Source organism: Terrapene carolina, unplaced genomic scaffold, assembly GCF_002925995.2.
Source record: "Terrapene carolina triunguis isolate 2854851 unplaced genomic scaffold, T_m_triunguis-2.0 Scaffold620, whole genome shotgun sequence".
Classification (NCBI taxonomy): domain Eukaryota; kingdom Metazoa; phylum Chordata; order Testudines; family Emydidae; genus Terrapene; species Terrapene triunguis.
The window spans coordinates 502,099-523,404 of record NW_020664971.1 but is presented as its reverse complement, the minus strand read 5'-3'; the positions used below and the strand labels follow the sequence as shown (position 1 = coordinate 523,404).

The window sequence follows — 21,306 nt, the reverse complement described above, 5'->3', positions numbered from 1 at the left end:
TGGCTGGGCCTGGGTGTCATGACCCACCTGTAGGAAGATCCAGATCTGCTGGCCTGGGTGTGAGTGCTTTCTTCCTTCCGGAGAGAAGTCTTCTATCTGTTTCTGGGGTCTGGGCCCCAGAAGCTATTGAGTATTAATGTCAGTCCTCATAATTGGGAATGCAGTATGTCACCTTGATGTAGCTTCAGTCACTGCTTGTGGAGCAGGATAATGTACCAGGCAAACCTGAGTTAAATCGTTTCCATCGCACCCTGGAGCAAGGTGACTCTTAGGAATAGTGGTGTATGTTTAATTCGCTAACATTATAATCCTGTTTTGTGTTCTTTTCTTCAGTAAATACACTCTGCTCTTGTTGCTTAGGGACAGCCTTAGTGTCCAGGATAAAAAGAGACCAGTAGACTCGTTTAGTTATATTTTTGCTTCAAGTAGAAATCCAAGAGCCCTTTTTTTTTTTTTTTTCCTCATACCACATGTGGAGAAGGACAGGGATATGAGTGCAGGATGACTGGTGAAATACAGTCAGCATGGGAAGGGGAATCTAGGCTGAGTTCCTAGTGGTGATTTTTTTCATATAACTACAATGTTCTTCTACAGCTTTGCATCTGTAAATTACTGGTAAAAACTCTCAACCCTAACTCCAGCATATTATATATATATAGCATGGTATGTTAACTAGTTTCAGTTTTATGTTTCTAACAGTAAGTGGTGCAAGCAATTGCTCCTTATGTTACGTACAAGCTTTCATACCTAGAGAACTCAGGGCAAGTTAAGGGGGCAATTAATTTCCCACACCCTTCCTAGGAACAACTGATTTATTTTGCTTTACCATGAGAATATCTTTTTAGGGGCTGTCTATCTATCAGGTGAGAATCTTTTAGCAAAGAGGAGGGAGCTGGCTTTCTAGGGAATGCCTTAGCATCAGAGCTGCTTCATAACTCTTTCGTGTGTCCCACTGTGCATGGTGGGTCTGGTTTACTCGATTTGTCTGTCTTTGTTTCCTAATGAGATACAGATGTCAGGAAATCACCTTGATGCCTCTCCCCCTCCTCCTGTTTTTATCTAGACCAGAAAGTAAATGGGGAAGCAGTAAGACAGACATCGGGACTAAAGAGACAGAAGCAGCACCAACGAAGCCGCAAGGATAAGCCCCAGCAACACAACTTCATACATCCACTCCTAGCTGCTGCTCTCAAGGTAACTGGCATATCAGTTGGTGAACATCAGCACCTGGTTTTTTTTGCCTGGCAATGGACATTGACCTACTGTTATGCATGGGGACAGGTACCAACAGATTTCCATGCATCTGCACACACCTGCTCAGAGATCTGCCATTCAAGCATGAGGCACAAGTTCCCTGCCCGTTCCAGGATGTGCCCTCTTTGGGATTGCTTTGTTTAATGTCTGCGACCCCTGAGCAGCTCCTCCTGGGAACTTGGAAAATGAACACTTCTTGTCATGTCCCTGTCCCCATCCCAGTCTGTGATTGCTGCAGCTCCTCACAGAGCTCAGTGCCTCCGCATTCCTCTGCTGGGCTCTTCTCTGCTGCTTCAGTCCCCACTGAAATGCTGAGAGTTTCTTAATGATGGGTAATGTCTCTCCTTTTGTCAGTAGCTGCCTCCTGAAATCAAGCTGCAGGAAGGTGCTGTAGGCAGTCACACAGGCAAGGGGTAGCATGACATGATATGAAAAATGCTATATAACAGCTTGGTGGTATTTTTGGGAGGCAATATAGCCTAGTGGAGAGGGCACTGGATTGAGACTCAGGAGACCTGGGTTCAGTTTCCAGTTCTAACACTGGCCTGCTTAGTGATCTTGACTTCCTTGTGCCTAAGGGCTGGTCTACACAGGGGGGGGGAATCGATCCAAGATACGCAACTTCAGCTACGCGAATAGCGTAGCTGAAGTCGAAGTATCTTGGATCGAATTACCTGGGGTCCACACGGCGCGGGATCGACGGCCGCGGCTCCCCCGTCCACTGCGCTACCGCCGCTCGCTCTGGTGGAGTTCCGGAGTCGACGGTGAGCGTGTCCGGGGATCGATATATCGCGTCTTAACGAGATGTGATATATCGATCCTGGATAAATCGATTGCTACCCGCTGATACGGCGGGTAGTGAAGACGTACCCTAAGTTTCTCCATCTGTAAAATGGGGATAATTATCCCGAACTCCTTTTGGAAGTGCTCTGAGATCTAGCGTTGTGTAAGTGCTAGGAATTATTATAATTCTTCCTATTGTAGCCCACCTCATTCTTCACACACAATCCTGGGTCCATTCCCTCTGACTCACTTGCCCAGTGCCCTGGAGAATCAGCTGTGAAAAGTATGCAGGGGGAAGGAGAATGGGTGTGAGGACCTAGGGATAGTCGTTGCTATGTTTGGGCGGGAAGGGGGTCTTTGTCCTGTGGGTTTTTGCTCTTGAAGCAGATGGGATTCATGTACATGTTTTTCTCTCTCTGTGTCTCAGCTGTGGCCAGTGGTCCCTTCAGCAGGCCTTGAAACCCTGAGATGGAACAGGCAGATTACCTGTTCCATTCATCACACAGAAAGCTGGTGCTAATCATGTTGGTTTTCCGCAGGGTCACAGTGGGAGCGTAACCTGCCTCGACTTCAGTAGCAATGGCAAGTACTTGGTGTCCTGCGCTGATGACCGCACTGTCCGGATCTGGAGCACCAAAGACTTCCTGGAGCGTGAGCACCGCTGCATGCGAGCCAATGTGGAACTGGACCATGCCACACTGGTCTGCTTCAGCCCAGATTCCAGGTGAGAAGTGACTGCTGTGGGTGGGGCCGGGAAATCAAAGCAGGAGACTTACAAAGGAAGGGTTTTCTTTTCCTAGCTTGACAGGATAGCCCTTCTTATTACAAAGGCCTAAGTGGGGGAGCAGGATCTTGTCCAGCACACTGCCCCTGAAGATTTATTAGATCCTTGCTGATCTGAACAAGTAAATTCCCTCACCTGAAAATTAGTTCCTCTTTTCACAGGGTTTAGTGAGTTCAGAATTGGCCTGTTCCTATTTCAGGTTCTTTCTCCCTCACCCCACCGTCTGGGCCTGGCAACAGGAAAATGGATTTGAGTGGGAGGTTAACTGTGCAGGCCGGCGAGCTGCAGCACTTCCCAGGCTTTCAGGCCAGTGCTGTGAGCAGAGCTGCACTCTGTTTGCGTGATGTAAACCTGCTGAGAAAGTGGCAAATGATCCTGGAGTCTTTGTTTTGACTTGTATTAATGTAGCTCCTAAGAGCCCCAGCCATGGACCCAGCCCCCATTGTGCTGGGCGCAGTACAAACAACAAAAAGACAGTCTCTGCCTCAAGGGGTTTACAATCGAAGTGCAAGATGAGACGCGAGGTGTATTCCCATCTCTCTGTACCCAAGGAAACAAAGAGAATATTGGTCAGCATGATAAGCTGTGGTCTTTAAATATAAAAACTGGACAAACCCCTTAACTGCAGTAATGACCCCAGCCATCTCTCCTAGGTTGTGCCTGATTACATGTAGCTGTAGCCTTATTGGTTTGAATCCAGCCCAGATTGTAGGGATCAAAAGTTATTTTCTGACTGTTTGACCTGTATGGAATGAGCTGGGGGTCTTGGTGTAATACCCAGTGGGCAGGTGCCTGCATCACCAAAAAACCACTATCAAAATGGGCATTAGGTGTCACAGTTTGCATTCTCACAAAGGGAGTTGGCTACAGGAAATGACTGTCCTTCCTTCATTCAGAGCCTTCATCACCTGGCTGGCAAACGGAGAGACCATTCGTGTCTTTAAAATGACCAAGAAGGAGGATGGCAACTTCACTTTCACTGCAGCCCCTGAGGACTTCCCAAAGAAGCACAAAGCCCCCATCATCAACATCGGAATTGCCGAGACAGGTACAGAGACAGGGCTGCCCCCTTTCATCTGGGCTTGTGAGCCATCTGCCCTGTACTTTCTGAAGAGCAACAGCTGCTGGTTTGAGCATTGGTTACACCTCGGATCTAATTCCAGCCCAGTAACTGACTGAGTGACCTTGGAGAAGTCACTTAACACTTGTCTCCACTTCTCATGTGTTAAGTAGATATATTTAATGTCCACAAAGAGAGTTCTTCCTATAACAGCCAGGAACATTCAAATTCACTTCCCATTGCATATGTTCTCCCTTCTTGACTCTTCAGAGATTCTGCTTGCAAAGAGGTTCTAATAAGAGGACTGGTCTCTAACACTGTACATGCTGTGTTCTGACACACAGATGTGTTTTTAACTGGTAAGAATTTCTCCAAGTGCAGGTTGATAGGATGAGGAAGGGAGTGCTCACCGAGAGCTTCTGGGATCCATGTAACAAAACATTGTTCCCAACGGTGGAACCTCAGCTGCTGTACTGTTAATCCACACAGGTCCTGATGGATTAAGATTTACCTCTGAATGTCTTGTGACCCTGCTCAGAGTTGTGGCTGCAAGAAAGGTCACATCATTGTTTGTAGGAGCCCTAGCATTTCAAGGGACACTGTTGACTCTGTGTGTGACTCCAGAGTGAAATGAGTATTTTCATTGGATTTCTTTTTTTTAGAGTTGTGGAGAAATGTTAGTTTTTAACACAACACTTGGCTGTGATGTTGGAATCCCAAATATTGCAGCAAAGAACCTGAGGGCAAACCTGACTGAACAAATGGGATGTTGTAGCTGTGTCAGTCCCAGGATATTATAGAGACAAGGTGGGTGAGGTAATATCTTTCACTGGCCAACTTCTGTTGGTGAGAGAGACAAACTTGCAAGCTTATACAGAGCTCTACTTCAAGTCTGGGAAACTTAGAGGGTATGTCTACACAGCAATGTAAGCCTAGAGTTAGTGGGACTCGAGTCAGCTGACCTGTATCGGAGAACTCTGGGATTGAGCATCTACACTGTATTTTAACCCTAAACTAGGGATTTTCTGTCCCATGCTCAAACCGAGGGCTGTGCAGTGCACAGACCCAAGTCAAAGTAACCCTATCCCTATGAATGTGTTTCACTGTGGGAAAACTCTGCTGCCCACCCTGTTTCCTAACTGTGAGGTGCTATTGATGGGACTCTGGTGCCATAAGGAGCACATAACTGCATAATTAGCTCCTTTGGTGGCTGTCTCAGTAGAATGACTGCAGTTCGAGGCAGCTTTATACTGAGCTACCATCTAACTTGAGAACTGGGCTCTCCAGCTCTAGGCTGAGTCACATTGGCAGGAAAATGCCCGTGTGCACCTGTCTGGGGATAATTGGCATATCAATCTCCAGGGCTGTCAAACTATTAAAATGAAACGTTGCTATTATTAATTTTTAAAATGGGATGTCTAGTGAAATTGTTTTTGTTTGGCTTTTTATTTATTTTTGTCTGTCTTCAAGTTTGACATAAAATGTAGATTTCACCTCTCTGCTGTCAGAGAGGTGAAGAGCTTTCCCAGGGTTTGGGGTGCAGTGTACTCCAGCACCCACGGGGTTCCCTTATCTCTGCCGCACCCCGGGAGGTAGGGATAAGGGATCCCTGGGAAGCTGTGGGGAAGTGTTGGGACTGGCTCCCACTCACCGCCCTCACAGGGTACGCTGCGTGGGTGCCCTTGGACATAGCCCCAGGGAGGGTAGGGGGACCCAGGAGCAAGGCGGCACCAAGCAGCGGCCCTGCAAGAAGGGGGAGCATGCTGGGGGAGGGATGACCTCCAGTACCTTGGCAGCTGGGAGCCATCTCCCACCGGTCAGCTTTGCTCCCTGATCCGAGCAAGCGCTGTGCAGCAGCAAGGAGAAGCTGGAGCCACCACCACAGGAGGCTGCAGGGAGGTTTCTGGGCTGGCTCCTACTCACCACCCCCACAGTGGGCCAGGGTGTTGAGGTCATGCATCAAAATCTGGCTGTGCTCTTGTGACCAGGGAGCAGCTCTCTTTGCTAAAAGCTTCTTTGCATTGAAAACCCTGCCAGTGTGCTTGCAGACTGGTGTTAACCCATTGTCTGCTGAACACTGATCTGAGTTGCAGAGGGAGGTGTGGCTTCTGCTGCAATAGAGTGCAATGGCAGGAAGAGGACTAAGGAAGTTGCCCCAAGGAACTCTGGGCTATATCCAGAGGACCTCTGGGGCCACGTACACACAGGAAAGCAATAGGGCTCAGAGACCCTCTAGCCCTGTAGGGTCCAGGGACCCTAGGTTTGAGCCTTAGATTAACAATTGGTGTTATTGGTGGATGCAAGGGGGCTTAGGCTTACATTGCTGTGTAGCCATACCCAGAGTGTCTGAGCTAAATACAATAGCATAAGTAGTTAGCATCTATTTCAAGGGACCATTCAAGGTGAAGCTGTCTGTTATCTACAGCCAGGCACTCGGAGACTACAGAAAATGCTCCCAATACCTTAACACACACACAACTGCCTTCACCAAACAAGGACACTCCACCATTGAAATAGATAGCATCATGGAATGGGCCACCTAAATACCCTGAGAGAACCTGCTTCAATACAGAAATAAAAACCCCTCTGACCACATCCCCCTAGTTGTCATCTACCACCCCAAACTAGAATCCATGTCAAACAATTAAACCCATACTCGATGGGGACCCCATCCTGAAAGAAATCTTTCCTGAACCCCCTCCTCTAGCCTTCAGATAACCTCTCCAGGCTCATCATCAGACACAAGCTCCCCACAGCCTAGGGGACTCCCTACGCAGAGCAGCACCAAACCCTGCCAGAACAACAGATGCAAAACCTGCAGACCTATCTCCACTGCTACAGCGATCAACAACCCCCCACAACACACCTTTCAAGATCCATGGTCCTATACATGCCTATTACAACACGCGGTGTACCTCATCCAGTGCACTAAGTCATCCACATAGTTGCTATTGGGGCAAAGTAGACAATCACTGCTCTCAAATAAACTCACATGGGAAAACGGTAACAGACAAAAAAAAACACCTCTCACCAATGGGTGAACACTGTTCACAAAGCAGTCACTGTCTGACCTGTCAGTCCTCATCCTCAAAGGAAACCTACACAACACTTTGAAAACGTGAGCTTAAAATCATAAGTCTACTAGACACTAGGAATCATGGACTGAATAGAGACTGGATTTATGGCTGCTTATAACAATCTATAACCAAACCACTAATAAACCCCCCACCCCCACTGCTCTTCCCACCCTTCCTTGCCTCCCTGTGATTGGAGGGATGTTAATGGGCCACTTCACCTTGAATGGTCCCTTGGGTTAACTACCTACTTAACCCTAAACAATGTGTTCCACCATGTATTTAGCTGTGATATTCTGAGGCCAGGTCTACACTACAGAGCTATGTCAGTATAACTAAGTTGTTCAGGGGGGTGACATAGTTACACTGGCCTTAACCCTCCATGTAGACAGTGCTGTGTCGATGGGAGAGCTGCTACTTCCTCTCGGGGAGGCGGTTTAACTACGCCGATGGGAGAGCTCTTTCCCATTGGTGTAGGAGCATCTTCACTTAAGTGCTACAGTGGTGCAGCTGAGCTGATGCAGCGTTCTAAGTGTAGACCTGGCCTGAGTAAGTTTCCCAGACCTGAAGAAGAGCTATGTGTAAACTCAAAAGCTTATTTCTCTCACCAACAGAAGTTGGTCCAATAAAAGCGATTGTCACCCACTTTTTGTCTCTGAACAAATGGGAAACATTCATTGTGTCCAAGCTGAGAGAAATACACAAAGTAAATGGCATCAGCAGCAATCTGCAGTGCATTAGTAGCATGGGTATAACCAAATCAGTTTCTTTATCCATGACTTTTAAGTGGGCAGCGTCCCTTCAATTTTATTACCTGCACCTGTCGGTGTGAGTTTCTTGTGGGGAGTCAAGTCTTTTAACTGCATCGTTAGACTCCAACTCTGACAATGGATTCTGAGAGGTGCCAGGCCCAAGAAGCTGTGACTTCCCAGGCAGTGCTTAGAATTCAGACTGATGGCAGCCTGTACATTGGCTTCTTCTTTGAGTGATTGCTCATGTCCATTCAACTTAGGTGTGTGTGCTTGCCATATGCACAGGTACCGGATGTTTTTCCCTCAGCAGTATCTGTAGGGGACTGGCTCTGGCGCCCCCCTGGAGTGGCGCACATATGCCATGGCATATAGGGCACCGCCAGCCCCCTCCATCCTCAGTTCCTTCTTGCCGCCAGTGACGGTGCATAGAACTATTGCTGCTTCAGCTAGCGCTGTTGCTTCTCGTTTGAACCCATTTACCTCTTGTATATTATTGTATATAGTTACCCTCTAGTTTTAGTTTCCCTATTTGTTAGTTAGAGACTTAGTAGGTCTCGAACGGGACTTCACCTCGGGATGGGGCATTAAGGCTTTAAGCCCTGTGATCGCTGTAAAAGGCCCATGCCCATTAGTGATCCACATAACAGTTGTTTACGGTGCTTGGGCAAAGGTCACATTAGTGATAAGTGCAGAATCTGCAAGTCCTTCAAGCCCAGGATGAAGGAGGAGCATGACATTTGCTTGAAAGCTCTCCTTATGGAGTCTGCCCTTACCCCAATGCTGAAGTAGCGCTCCGATTCGGCACCAAGCACCATGACCTCGGCGTGCAGTGCCCTGCCAGTACCATCTGTGAGCCGGCACCAGTCCCCTTACATGGCTCCAGTCAAGAAACCCAAGAAGACGGGGCAAAGAAGGTCTCCAGCTTCCCGCAATGGAAAGGACAAGTCTGGGGTGGATCAAGGCCCTGTCTCGGGCACCTCTTCAGCGCTTTCGGGATCTCAGGCCCCAGCTCAGGTCGAGTGGTGTACCCCAGCCTGCTTCCCGCTGACTACCCTGGATAGTGACGGAGGTCCTTGTCAGCTCCAGGTGCCATCCACACCGGAGGCCCTGCAAGCGGTGCAAGAGATTGTCCCTCCCCATGCTTCCCACTCCGGCCTCTGTGGGGTCCCAGTCACAGGGAAAACCCACGCTTGGACCACTACAGTCTCCACCTCTACGGCAACACTCCCCATCCCGAGGGACATCCCGCCAACGGTCACCCTATTGCAGCCGACACGCTTCTGACCATGATAGACAGAAGCTTCCAGCCCCATCTGGTCTCCGGACCTCGGACAAGGGCAGAGAGACTCGAGGTGCAGCTCGCCAGTGACTGGGTGCAGACCTCTGGAGGCACGCGTCAACAGCAGGAGTTTCAGAGTCAGTGCCCAGAATCTCCGCAGCACTGGTACTGCTCCAGGAACAGTTTGAGGGACTGATGGTACCGTTCTCCGGACCGTTGCCGATCCTCAAGGGCAGCATCACTGCATGCGGCTGCATCTTCACGATGCCAAGCCCGCTCTGGTTCCCGGTACCGCTCGTCAAGCGTGAGGTGTAGATTGCCAGCCCAGGGCCGTTGCGGATCCACCGAGTGCTGCCGGTCGCTGAGGCCCCGATCCAGGCGCTCGTCGAAGTCAGCCAGATCCAACTCCGGGAGGGGGACCGGTACTGATTGGGACAGAGCCACCTCTCAGCCCTGTCTTGGTCGCAGGGTGCGACCGCTCGGCTCTAGCTCAGGTTCGGAGCAAGGTTCCCTAGCTGCGGGACAAGCTCCGATATCTACGGTGCAGACTACATTGACAGCACCACAGCTGGCCCCGTGGCCTCCGACTCCGTGGCCGGCACAGTGGTACCCATGGAACTCATGGGGGTTCACTCAGCCCTCCCAGGCTGCCTGCTCGGTATCCAGAGCTTTGGAGAGACTGGCTACCTCCCTCCCCCGTTCCCCTCTAGTTCAAGAGGCCTCGGCTGCAGGCACCCCGAAGGCACAGGAGGAAGTGGGCGAGCAAGCTGTTGGACCACCTCTGGTTGCGGAGGACCCTTGGTACTGGCTTCCTCCTCATCGTCGCCAGATGAGGTTATAGTGGGGCCCCCTCCACCTGTTCCCCAGGATGATGCTAAGATGCATCAGGAGCTGTTAAAGAGGGTCGCTGCCAACTTGAGCCTCCAGGCAGAGAAGTTAGAGGAACCCGCAGACTCTCTCTTTGATATTCTCTGCCCCATAGCCCCGGCCAGGGTAGCTTTGCTCCTACATCCGGGGGTCACAAAAATTACAAATGCCCTCTGGCAAACCCTCTCCTCCTTGCCTCCGATCTCCAAGAGGGCAGAGCACAAGTACTTTTGTGCCAACCAAGGGTCACGAATACCTTTATACCCACCCTACTCCCAATTCTTTAGTGGTAGAGGCAGTCAACCACAGGGAGAGACAAGGTCAACCGGGGGTTACCCCTAAGAATAAAGACTCAGGGAGACTAGACTTGTTTGGGCGTAAAGTTTATTTGTTCTCCAGTCTACAGTTGCGGGTGGCCAACCATCAGGCCCTCCTAGGCCGCTATGATTTTAATATGTGGCAGGCCATGACCAAGTTCAAGAGCGCCCTTCCTGAGGCCTCGAGGAAGAAGTTTCTGGTGATCCTGGATTAGGGCTCAACTGTGGCCAGAGCAACTCTCCAAACAGTGTTGGACACAGTGGACACCGCCGCCCGTACCATGGCATTGGCCATCTCATTGTTCAGGGCTTCTTGGCTGCTCCTCTCTGGTCTTTCCTCAGAGGCTCAGCAGTCAATGCAAGACCTCCCTTTCGACGGGCACACCCTGTTCGCAGAACAGACAGACAATAAACTTCATGGCCTGAAAGATTCCCGCACGACCCTGAAAACACTGGGCCTTTACATCCCTTGCCCTGCCCACAAGCGGTTTAAGCCGCAGCAGCCTCAGAGCCAGGGGAGCCACCCTTGCCAGGAGCCTCCCCGTAAAAAAAATCCAGGGGTTACAAGAGGCGCCCTGGCCACCAACCATTGTCTACATCACAGTCAGGCTTGACCCGCAGTAAGCAGACGGGCAAGTACCCGTTTTGAGGGTATGCCTGAGGGCGACCTTTCGGCCTGTTTCCCCGGATCCTTCCTCCCCTCTGTTTTTTTCCTTCCTCCCTGCATGGGCGTCTATAACATCGGACTGATGGGTCCTCAATATGGTGGTGCAGGGTTACACCCTTCAGTTATGTTCTACCCTCCCTCTTCAGGGACCCTTCTCATGAGTCTTCTCGCACAGGAGGCAGAGGATCTACTGCAGCTGGGTGCGGTGGAGGTAGTTCCTGTGGAGTACAGGAACAAGGGGTTCTATTCCCGATACTTTTTAATCCCCAAGGCCAAGGGTGGTCTGTGGCCCATACTAGACCTGTGGGGCTTGAACCACTACTTAGCGAAACTGAAGTTCTGCATGGTCTCCCTGGCCTCCTCCATCCCCCTCCCTAGATCTGGGAGAATGGTACGCAGCTCTCAATCTGAAAGATGCATACTTCCATATCGCCATCTTTGAGGGACACAGACACTTCCTTCGGTTCATGGTAGGTCCCAACCACTATCCATTCGCGGTCCTTCCGTTTGGCCTAGTGACAGCACCATGGGTATTTACCAAGTGCCTGCCAGTGGTGGCGGCTTACTTCAGACATTGGGATATCCAGATCTACCTGCATCTCGACAACTGGCTTCTCAAGGGCAACTCCAGGTCCAAGGGGACGTTGCGGTGCTGTGGGCACGTGCCATCGCCTCGGCTGTTGGTGAACAACACAAAATCCACGTCAGTTCCGGTACAGAGACCGCAGTTCATCCAGAGCGGTGCTTGACTCAGCCTCCCCCAGAGCGTTCCTGCTGCTGGCGAGGTTCAGGGCATTAGCGGACCTCATTGCAGAAGTCTCTGCGTTTTCCCCTGACCACAGCCAGGGTTTGCCTGTGCCTCCTAGGTCATATGGTGGCATGCACGTATGTTGTGCTCCATGCCAGGCTCCGGATGCGACCCCTGCAGCAATGGTTCTACTCCCAGTCCAGGCACCACCTGGAAAAGTCCGTCACCATTCCTGCAACGATACTCACCTCGCTCCCATGGTGGTCCGACCCCGGGAATGTCCTGGAAGGAGTCCCCTTCGACAGCACTCCCCACTCGGCCAAGTTGGTCTCGGATGCCTTGGATCTTGGTTGGGGGGCGCACCTTAGCGATCTCCAGACTCAGGGTACATGGTCCCCAGAAGAGATGACATTACACATAAATGTCAAAGAGCTCAGGATGGTCCGCAGGGCGTGCGCAGTCTTCCTTCCTCACCTGTTGGGCAGAGTGGTCACAATCTTGACAGACAACACAGCCTCGATGTTCTATATCAACACACGGGGGAAGCTTGAGCCTCAGCCCTATGCCAAGAGGCACTCCATCTTTGGGACTTCTGCATCAACCACGGAATCCATCTAGAAGCGTGTCATCTCCCGGGAGTCAAGAACACGTTAGCGGATCACCTAAGCAGGGACTTCTTCTCTCATCACGAGTGGGCGCTCCACCCAGAGGTAGCCTGCGCAATCTTCCAGAGGTGGGGATCTCCCTCTCCGATGCCTTCCTCCTATCCTGGGTGGTAAGCCTGATGTACACGTTCCCTCTGATCCCGCTCGTCAGCGGAGTCCTGGCGAAAGTCAAGAGAGACAGGGCCCAAGTTATGATTGCTCCAACGTGGCCGCGCCAACATTGGTTCGGCACACTGTTGAGCTTGGCAGCGGTCTTCCCGTGGCCCCTGCTGGACCGGCCAGACTTGCTGCTACAGGACCACGGTTGCCTCTTGCACCCTGACCTCGCGTCATAGAATCATAGAATATCACGGTTGGAAGGGACCTTAAGAGGTCATCTAGTCCAACCCCCTGCCCAAAGCAGGACCAATCCCCAACTACATCATCCCAGCCAGGGCTTTGTCAAGCCGGGCCTTAAAAACCTCTAAGGAAGGAGATTCCACCACTTCCCTAGGTAACCCATTCCAGTGCTTTACCTCCTTCCTAGTGAAAAAGTTTTTCCTAATATCCAACCTAAACCTCCCCCACTGCAACTTGAGACCATTACTCCTTGTTCTGTAATCTGCTACCACTGAGAACAGTCTAGATCCATCCTCTTTGGAACCCCCTTTAGGTAGTTGAAAGCAGCTATCAAATCCTTTCTCATTCTTCTCTTCTGCAGACTAAACAATCCCAGTTCCCTCAGCCTCTCCTCATAAGTCATGTGCTCCAGCCCCCTAATCATTTTTGTTGCCCTCCGCTGGACTCTTTCCAGTTTTTCCACATCCTTCTTGTAGTGTGGGGCCCAAAACTGGACACAGTACTCCAGATGAGGCCTCACCAATGTCAAATAGAGGGGAACGATCACATCCCTCAATCTGCTGGCAATGCCCCTACTTATACAGCCCAAAATGCCGTTAGCCTTCTTGGCAACAAGAGCACACTGTTGACTCATATCCAGCTTCTAGTCCACTGTAACCCCTAGGTCCTGTTCTGCAGAACTGCTGCCTAGCCATTCGGTCCCTAGTCTGTAGCAGTGCCTGGGATTCTTCCGTCCTAAGTGCAGGACTCTGCACTTGTCCTTGTTGAACCTCATCAGATTTCTTTTGGCCCAATCCTCTAATTTGTCTAGGCCCCTCTGTATCCTATCCCTACCCTCCAGCATATCTACCACTCCTTCCAGTTTAGTGTCATCTGCAAATTTGCTGAGAGTGCAGTCCACGCCATCCTCCAGATCATTAATGAAAATATTGAACAAAACCGATCCTTGGGGCACTCCGCTTGATACCTGCTGCCAACTAGACATGGAGCCATTGATCACCTATTGAGCCCAACGATCTAGCCAGCTTTCTATCCACCTTATAGTCCATTAATCCAGCCCATACTTTAACTTGCCGGAAAGTTGATGCTGCGTGGCTGAACCCTGAAGAATGGACCTGTTCGGAGGGGGTCCAGCAGGTCCTCCTGCGGAGTAGAAAACCCTCGACTAGACAGACCTACCCAGCAAAATGGATGAGGTTTTCCCACTGGGCGGCTGAACGGGGCATCTCTCCTTCGCATTCTTCAGTGCAGTCGATCTTAAGCTACCTGCTTCATTTGAGGAACCAGGGCCTGGCACACTCCTCTATCAAAGTGCATCTGGCGGCCATTTCCGCCTTTCATCCACCTGTCCAGGGGCAGATGGTGTTCTCCCATGACATGACGTTCAGGCTCCTCAGAGATCTCGAGAGACTTTTTCCTCAAGTTCGGTCCCCGGTCCCTCAGTGGGATCTCAGCTTGGTTCTGTCCAGGCTCACGGGCCCACCCTTTGGCCTTGTGCTCCCTGTCTCACCTATCATGGAAGATAGCTTTCCTGGTGACGTCGGCGCGGTGAGTTTCTGAGCTGCGTGCCCTGACCTCAGAACTGCTGTACGTGGTCTTCTATAAGGACAAGGTCCAACTCCGGCCCCACCCGGCCTTCCTTCCCAAGGTGGTGTCTACTCTCCACATGTGCCAGGACATCTTCCTTCCGGACTTCTGCCCTAAGCCCCATGAGACTAGTGAAGAGAGGCGCCTCCATGCTTTGGACATAAGAAAGGCCCTGACTTTCTACCTAGATCGGACAAAGCCTTTCCGTAGGTTGACTCAGCTTTTCATCTCTACAGTTGATAGGATGAAGGGTCTCCCAGTGTCCATGAAGAGGATTTCTAACTGGATTACCTCTTGCATAAGGACTTGTTACGAGCTGGCAGGGGCCCCGCTGCTGCCGATCGTCAAAGCCCACTCGACTATAGCACAGGCATCCTCAGAGGTCTTCCTGGCACGTGTTCCAATCCAGGACATCTGTAAAGCTGCGACGTGGTCCTTGGTACACATGTTCACGGCCCACTGTGCCATCATGCAACAGGCCAAGGACAATGCTGGGTTTGGCAGAGCTGTGTTGCAATCTACATGTCCGTGAACTCCTTACCCGCCTCCAGGGGTACTGCTTGGAGTCACCTAAGTTGAATGGACGTGAGCAATCACTCAAAGAAGAAAAGACAGTTACCTTTTTCCGTAACTGGTGTTCTTCAAGATGTGTTGCTCATGTCCGTTCAATGACCCGCCCTCCTTCCCCACTGTCAGAGTTTCCAGAAAGAAGGAACTGAAGGTGGAAGGGGCTGGCAGCGCTCTATATACTGTGACATGTGCGCGCCATTCCAGGGGCGCCAGAGCCGGTCCCCTACGGATATTGCTGAGGGGAAACTTCTGGCACCGGTGCATGTGGCGAGCACACACACCTAAGTTCTTCACATCTCGAAGAACACGTTATGGACAAAGGTAACTGTCTTATTTCAAAGTCAACCCTTCCTAGCCTGGTGCACCCTGTGGAAACTAAAGGGACTGAGTATCAATGCAGACTCAGGGACTGAGCCTTCTTGCAAGTGATCTTCAAGACTGATGAGCAAGGAGGACACACTTAAAGCCTTATGTCACTGAAGTTTGTAGACTCTGGTTGGCATATTCTGTGCACTATGGGAAAGCTTTATCTGGCTGAATGCAGAAAGCCCATGGTCTGCTTAGCTACAAAAAGGAGCATGCCCAGGGGCAGAAGCATTTGGGACCTTTAGTTCCTGCCCTGTTCTTTACAACTCCTGCCCCCGCTCCAAAAAAAATGTTAAGCCCAGTCAAGTGCAGGGGTCCTGCTCAGAGGGGAGAGTTTTGGTCCAAGAGCAGCTGAAACTGCCTCTCAATGAGCATTTGCCAGCCTTGTGCCTCTCTCTGCCATTGCATCCAGGAAGAGGGGAGCTCAGAGTGGATCTCTCCCCCACCCCACAGCTCTCAGAATTGGGGAGTTCTTTTGCTTTTTTCTTCCCCTCCCTGATGTCTGGGAATGGATCGCTTTCTAGACTAGACATTCCTCTCCTGGTGGTTGGTGGGACAGCCCACAGGAAGCTTGAGTGATATGACTGCTTGGCTGCTAGCATGTTCTTCTGTGTGGCTAGACTAACACTAGACTTGGGAGACTACTAATCTTTGTCCTTCATTCCCTAGGGAAGTTCATCATGACAGCTTCCAGTGACACAACCATCCTGATCTGGGACCTGAAGGGTGAAGTCCTGGCCAACATCAACACTAACCAGATGAACAACGCCTTTGCAGCTGTATCTCCTTGTGGGCGGTGAGGAACACAAGACTGCTGCCAAGGGGATGGGGGATCAGGATGCTATCTGCTCCCATCGGGGAGTGTGAGGGGCACAAGAAATAAAACAGGCTAGGAGCCTCACTCCTTCCCCAAAGGGGCATCATCAACTTGAATTGTTTGCAGTTGATTAATTTTTAAATTTCAATAGATTCACTTTTAAACAGTACATCCTACTCCTAAAAACCTTTTGAGAAGTTATGGAAGGTTATGTTCTCCTGCTTGTTTAGAAGGGCCTTTGGGCAGGTCTAAAAGTGGTACCACCAGGCATGTTCTGGCTCATCTTTCCTTCCCTTTCTACACCTGCTTGCTGCCTGTTCACCTTCAGCATTGCTGCTGCTGTTACACTCTTTCCCAGTCTTCAAGAACGTAGTTAGCAGTATGTCATCAGATCTGAGACTGACTAGACTTGTGCTGTCGGAGGTGCAGATGTGTTGCTGTTTTTTTTTTCAAGTTTAAGAACATTGTAGGGGTTACTTTTACCAAATCTTCTGATGGAAATGTGATTTTTCATAGTGGACATTGTCCATTAACCAAGATCACTCTGTAATGATCTCTCACCAGTGAGGCCATGAGCTCATCAGCCTCCAAGCTTAGGCACTAGAGGATCCTGACCCCTGAGGGCAGGTGTTTGTGCTCCCCTTTCGCTGGGCTAGAAACATGCAATGCCAGGATTTCCTTTATTTGGAGTGGTCTCTCTGCATCGTCCTGTCCCATACTGACCCCTTGGGATTGCCATTCACCTGTCACTGCAGTGACTTCTTGGTGGCAGGTGAAATTAATTTTCCGTGTGACCCAAGCTGTGATTCACATCTCCACACAGGATCAGCCAGCACCCTGAATGCTTTCTTATACACACTTTTTGGCACCCCCAGCTGGTTGCTTTTTATTCCTTCAGTTTGTTTAGGAGGGATCCAAAAATGGAATCATGCTGGCGCTGTCACAGGCCTGGGAGATGCTTAGTGACTGGGCTGGCATAACTGATGAACACACATGCTCTCTCTCCCCTCCCCAGGTTTGTAGCATCATGTGGTTTCACCCCTGATGTGAAGGTATGGGAGGTGTGCTTTGGCAAGGGAGGAGACTTCCGGGAGGTGACCAGGGCCTTTGAGCTGAAGGGCCATACTGCTGGCGTGTACTCCTTCTCTTTCTCCAATGACTCCAGACGGTAAGGAGCTACCCTGAAAAATATCAGTATCCCATGCCCTTGTGGCTTGTTAGCTGGCCCCTCCTAATGTATAGGAGCAGTAAGCCTGTATGGACTCCCCTTTCTCGGCAGTGTGCCCCAAAACTCTGTCCATCCTGACAAATAGGAAGCTTGGGAAAAGGAATCCATGGCAGCAAATCTCTGAGCCAGCATGGAGACTGCACCAGGCAGGGTCCCACTTCTTCCTCCCCCACTCCAGACAGATTGCACTAACCTCGGTACATAGCCATTCTTCCCCACTTGGATGGAGAATGAAAACTCTCGTTTATATTAACATTTGAGATTTCCTGTTCCTTCAGTTTTGACCCAATTGGTGACAGGCCCATATGCTCATGTTTGAAGGGAATTGCTTTTATGAGCACTAACCTTCCCCTCTCCCCAGATAATGGGGTCAGCTGCTCTCTACTTGCAGTCTGCACTGTTCAGGAGAGTTGTTCCTTCTTTCTGTTCCATAACAGGGGCTGTGGTTTGTGAGGGTGGAGAGAGGAATGGTGCTGCCTAGTCTCTTTGCAGCTATGACGTGTATGCTCTCTCCTGCCATAGGATGGTGACCGTTTCGAAGGATGGCACGTGGAAGCTGTGGGACACAGATGTAGAATACAAGAAGCAACAAGATCCTTATCTGCTCCTGACAGGGAAATGTGAAGTGATGGAGCCTTGTCGCATTGCCCTGTCCCCTGATGCTCGTGTGCTGGCCATTTCTAGCAGCACCAGCATCACTGTGTACAACACCCGGAGGGGGGAGAAGGAGGAGCACTTTGTCAACGTCCATGGAGAGTACATCACGGACTTAGCCTTCGACATTAACAGTCGCTACCTTGTGTCGTGTGGGGACCGGGCCATCCGGGTGTTCCATAACACGGCGGGTTATCGGGCTGTTGTGGAAGAAATGAAAGGCATGCTGAAAAAAACTACTAATGAGGCTACCAGAGAGAGACTGCAGCAGCAGATCACAGATGCCCAGAATGCGCTGGACAGTATCTATGCCAAGAAGGACTAAACTTCTCTGGGAAATGGGTATGTGCAGACTCTTCCAGGTCAGGGAGCCTCATGCTCTGCGTGGTGGGTTTTTAATAACTGAATGTGTTGTAATAAAAGAGTTTACTGACAGCCTGACCCCTCCTTGCGGTTGCCTTGTGTTGTTTCTGTACAGAGTTGAATGGAGAGTTACAGAGCTGAGTGGCTGGTGCCTTTTACTTCGTCTGGGGGGGTTAGTGGGGCTCCGTGCTGCGAATTAGCTGCCTGGGGAGGAGAACTGAGAGAAGGAAGACTACTAATAAACTGCACCTCAAGCCTGAGCCACAGCGTGAGAGATTTTGTGCCAAATGGAGGATTGGTTTTGTGTGAGGAAGTTAGAAGGGGCTTGTCAGTGCCACTCCTCAGGAGCAATGGAACTGTCTATCGGAGGTGAAGCTCGTCCATGCAGGAGATGGGCCTTCTTAGGGGATTGCTCCAGACTGTATTGAACTCTCACAAGAACTAGAAATATGTACAGCTGTTGTTCAAATGCAAGACCCATTTCTTTGACTTCGTCTTCCCAAACAACACACAGCTCACTAACTAACCCACACACGCACATGCTATGCATACAGCTTTCTCCTGGGGGAGAGGGAATGGAGAGGAGCTGCATTTAATAGACATTTGCATTTGTTTCTGTTAGTTTAATGACTCTATGTATTCTTTCAAGACATAAAATTGGATTTCTTTGTGACCTCTAAGCTTCACAAAAACAATTTAAAGGGCAAACAAAATTGAATAAATTTGTACAAGTATTGAAATGTAATAGCATTGGGTGACTGTGACATTCTATACCAGGGGTCGGCAACCTACGGCACGCGTGCCAATTTTGAGTGGCACGCTGCCTGCCCGGTGAGAGGAGGAGGAGGGGCTGGAAAGCGCCACGCTGGGGGAAGAAGCAGGGGAGGGGGGAAGCTTGGTCCTGCAGCAGCCAAGCTTCTCCCCCTCCCCTGCTTCTTCCCGCAGCGTGGTGCATTCTGGCCCCTCCTCCTCCCTGCCGGAGATGGCCCTTGCGAGGGGGAGGGGGAAGCGGGGTAGGGACGGGCCTTGGGGAAGGGGGTGGAACAGGGCATATCCCTCCCAGCCCCCTGCCATGAGCCGCTCAGAGCAGGGGCTGGGAGCACCCCCACGAGCCGAGCACCCCAGCCCTCTGCCCTGCACCCCCCACACACACCCCAGCCCTCTGCCCTGACCTCGAGTCACCCCCAACACTCAGCCCTCTGCGCTGACCTCCCCCCAACACTCAGCCTTCTGCCCTGCACCTCCACACACACCCCAGACTTAGAGAGAGACACCTTCTAAAAAACGTTAACATGTATTACCGGCATGCGAAACCTTAAATTAAAGTGAATAAATGAAGACTCGGCACACCACTTCTGAAAGGTTGCCTACCCCTGTTCTATACCTTGAGGGGGAGAATGCCCCATATTCCTCATTTTCATATAATCGTGATCTTACATATAAAGCATGCCTTGTAAGATATCAGGGGAAAGGTTATGATCTGCTGAAAGTCATTTCTCTATCATTAATGCATATGAAGTTATAAGAATTGTGTAGTGGGGGGCGGGGGGAGAGGCATAGCTCAGTGGCTTGAGCATTGGCCTGTTAAACCCAGGGTTGTGAGTTCAATCCTTGAGGGGTCCACTTAGGGATCTGGGGCAAAATCAGTACTTGGTCCTCCTAGTGAAGGCAGGGGGCTAGACTTGATGACCTTTCAGGGTCCCTTCCCATTCTATGGGGGGGAGGGATAGCTCAGTGGTTTGAGCATTGGCCTGCTAAACCCAGGGTTGCGAGTTCAATCCTTGAGGGGGCCATTTCGGGAACTGGGGTAAAAAAATCTGTCTGGGGATTGATCCTGCTTTGAGCAGGGGGTTGGACTAGACCTCTTGAGGTCCCTTTCAACCCTGATATTCTATGATTGATTGTCACTAAAACATGCTGTAAATTGGGGGAATCAGCCAGCTACACTGTTCTACAGCCAAAATGCTTCTGAAATAAATGTAGTCAAACTTTACTAATTCTGGGTCACTGAGAACGAAAATGATGCTTAAAATTGGCTCTAGTTTTCAAGATATGCTATTGGGTCATTCCCTTGACTTGGGAATGGCGGAGGATAAGTGAGTTATAAAGGGAAGGGATCTCAATTTAAACCAGAAATGACTAAAATACATCTTTGACTGGATCTATGAATAAATCTATGACTGGGTTTGGACAGTACTTGCTTTTTAGGCAAAACAATGAATGATGCAATCTGAAGCTGGTATTGCATCATACATGATATGAATTGGATCATGTTATTCCTAGAAGTCATGGATGATCCAATCATAACGAAGCTTACATCGCTCTGCTGAACAAATTGCCCTATATCAGCTCTAGAAATCATACAGTGTCGTGCTCTCTTATTTGTCAGTGTTTGATTTTGCAAAGGGACACATTTCTGTTTAGCCAAAGTGAGCAGAAATGCCTCGTACTTGTGTGAACAGTGCAGATAACTTCTGCTATGTTTGTGGTGAAGTGACTTTTGCATCACAAAAGCGCAGTATAACCACTATGGTTAAGAAAGCCTATCACCTTTATTTTGGCTGCAAAATTGGAGATCAGGACAAGAGGTGGGCCCCACACATATGCTGCAACACTTGTGCAACAAATCTTCGCCAGTGGTTGAACAGGAAAAGGAAATCTATGCCTTTTGCAGTGGCAATGATTTGGAGAGAGCCAACAGATCATACCAGCAATTGTTACTTCTGCATGTTGCCTCCAGTTGGGAAAGGTGTGTCAAAGAAGAAAAAGTGGACTGTGCATTATCCAAACATTCCATCAGTTATACGCCCAGTACCCCACAGAGAAGGACTGCCGGTTCCTGATGCACCAGAATCATTCTCACTTGAGTCAGACGAGGAAGAGGATGAAACTTCTGGTCCTGAACCATCAATGTCACAGGACCCACATTTTCTCCCATCCTCCTCCTCTGAACCACACCTCATAACACAAGGTGAACTGAATGACCTTGTCAGGGATTTGGAACTACCCAAGAGTAAGGCAGAGCTGTTGGGCTCCAGACTACAGCAGTGGAATCTCCTGGCAGGTGATGTTAGGGTTTCCATGTTCCGTGACCGTCAAAAGGATCTTGTCCCATTCTTCTTCATGGAAGGT

General features: G+C 50.2%; 1 protein-coding gene across 1 annotated transcript in view; it reads left to right on the top strand.

The window, feature by feature from the left end:
- The window catches only part of TBL2 (transducin beta like 2), a 20,769-nt gene extending 2,511 nt beyond the window's left edge, over positions 1–18,258 (top strand). Inside the window, exons 2-7 of the mRNA XM_024209348.3 lie at positions 1,064–1,194; positions 2,577–2,761; positions 3,718–3,869; positions 15,782–15,908; positions 16,945–17,097; positions 17,680–18,258. Coding sequence (XP_024065116.1) covers positions 1,064–1,194; positions 2,577–2,761; positions 3,718–3,869; positions 15,782–15,908; positions 16,945–17,097; positions 17,680–18,136 — 1,205 coding nt within the window. The 3' untranslated portion in view covers positions 18,137–18,258. The remainder of the gene's footprint in view (positions 1–1,063; positions 1,195–2,576; positions 2,762–3,717; positions 3,870–15,781; positions 15,909–16,944; positions 17,098–17,679) is intronic.
- Positions 18,259–21,306: the final 3,048 nt, after the last annotated feature.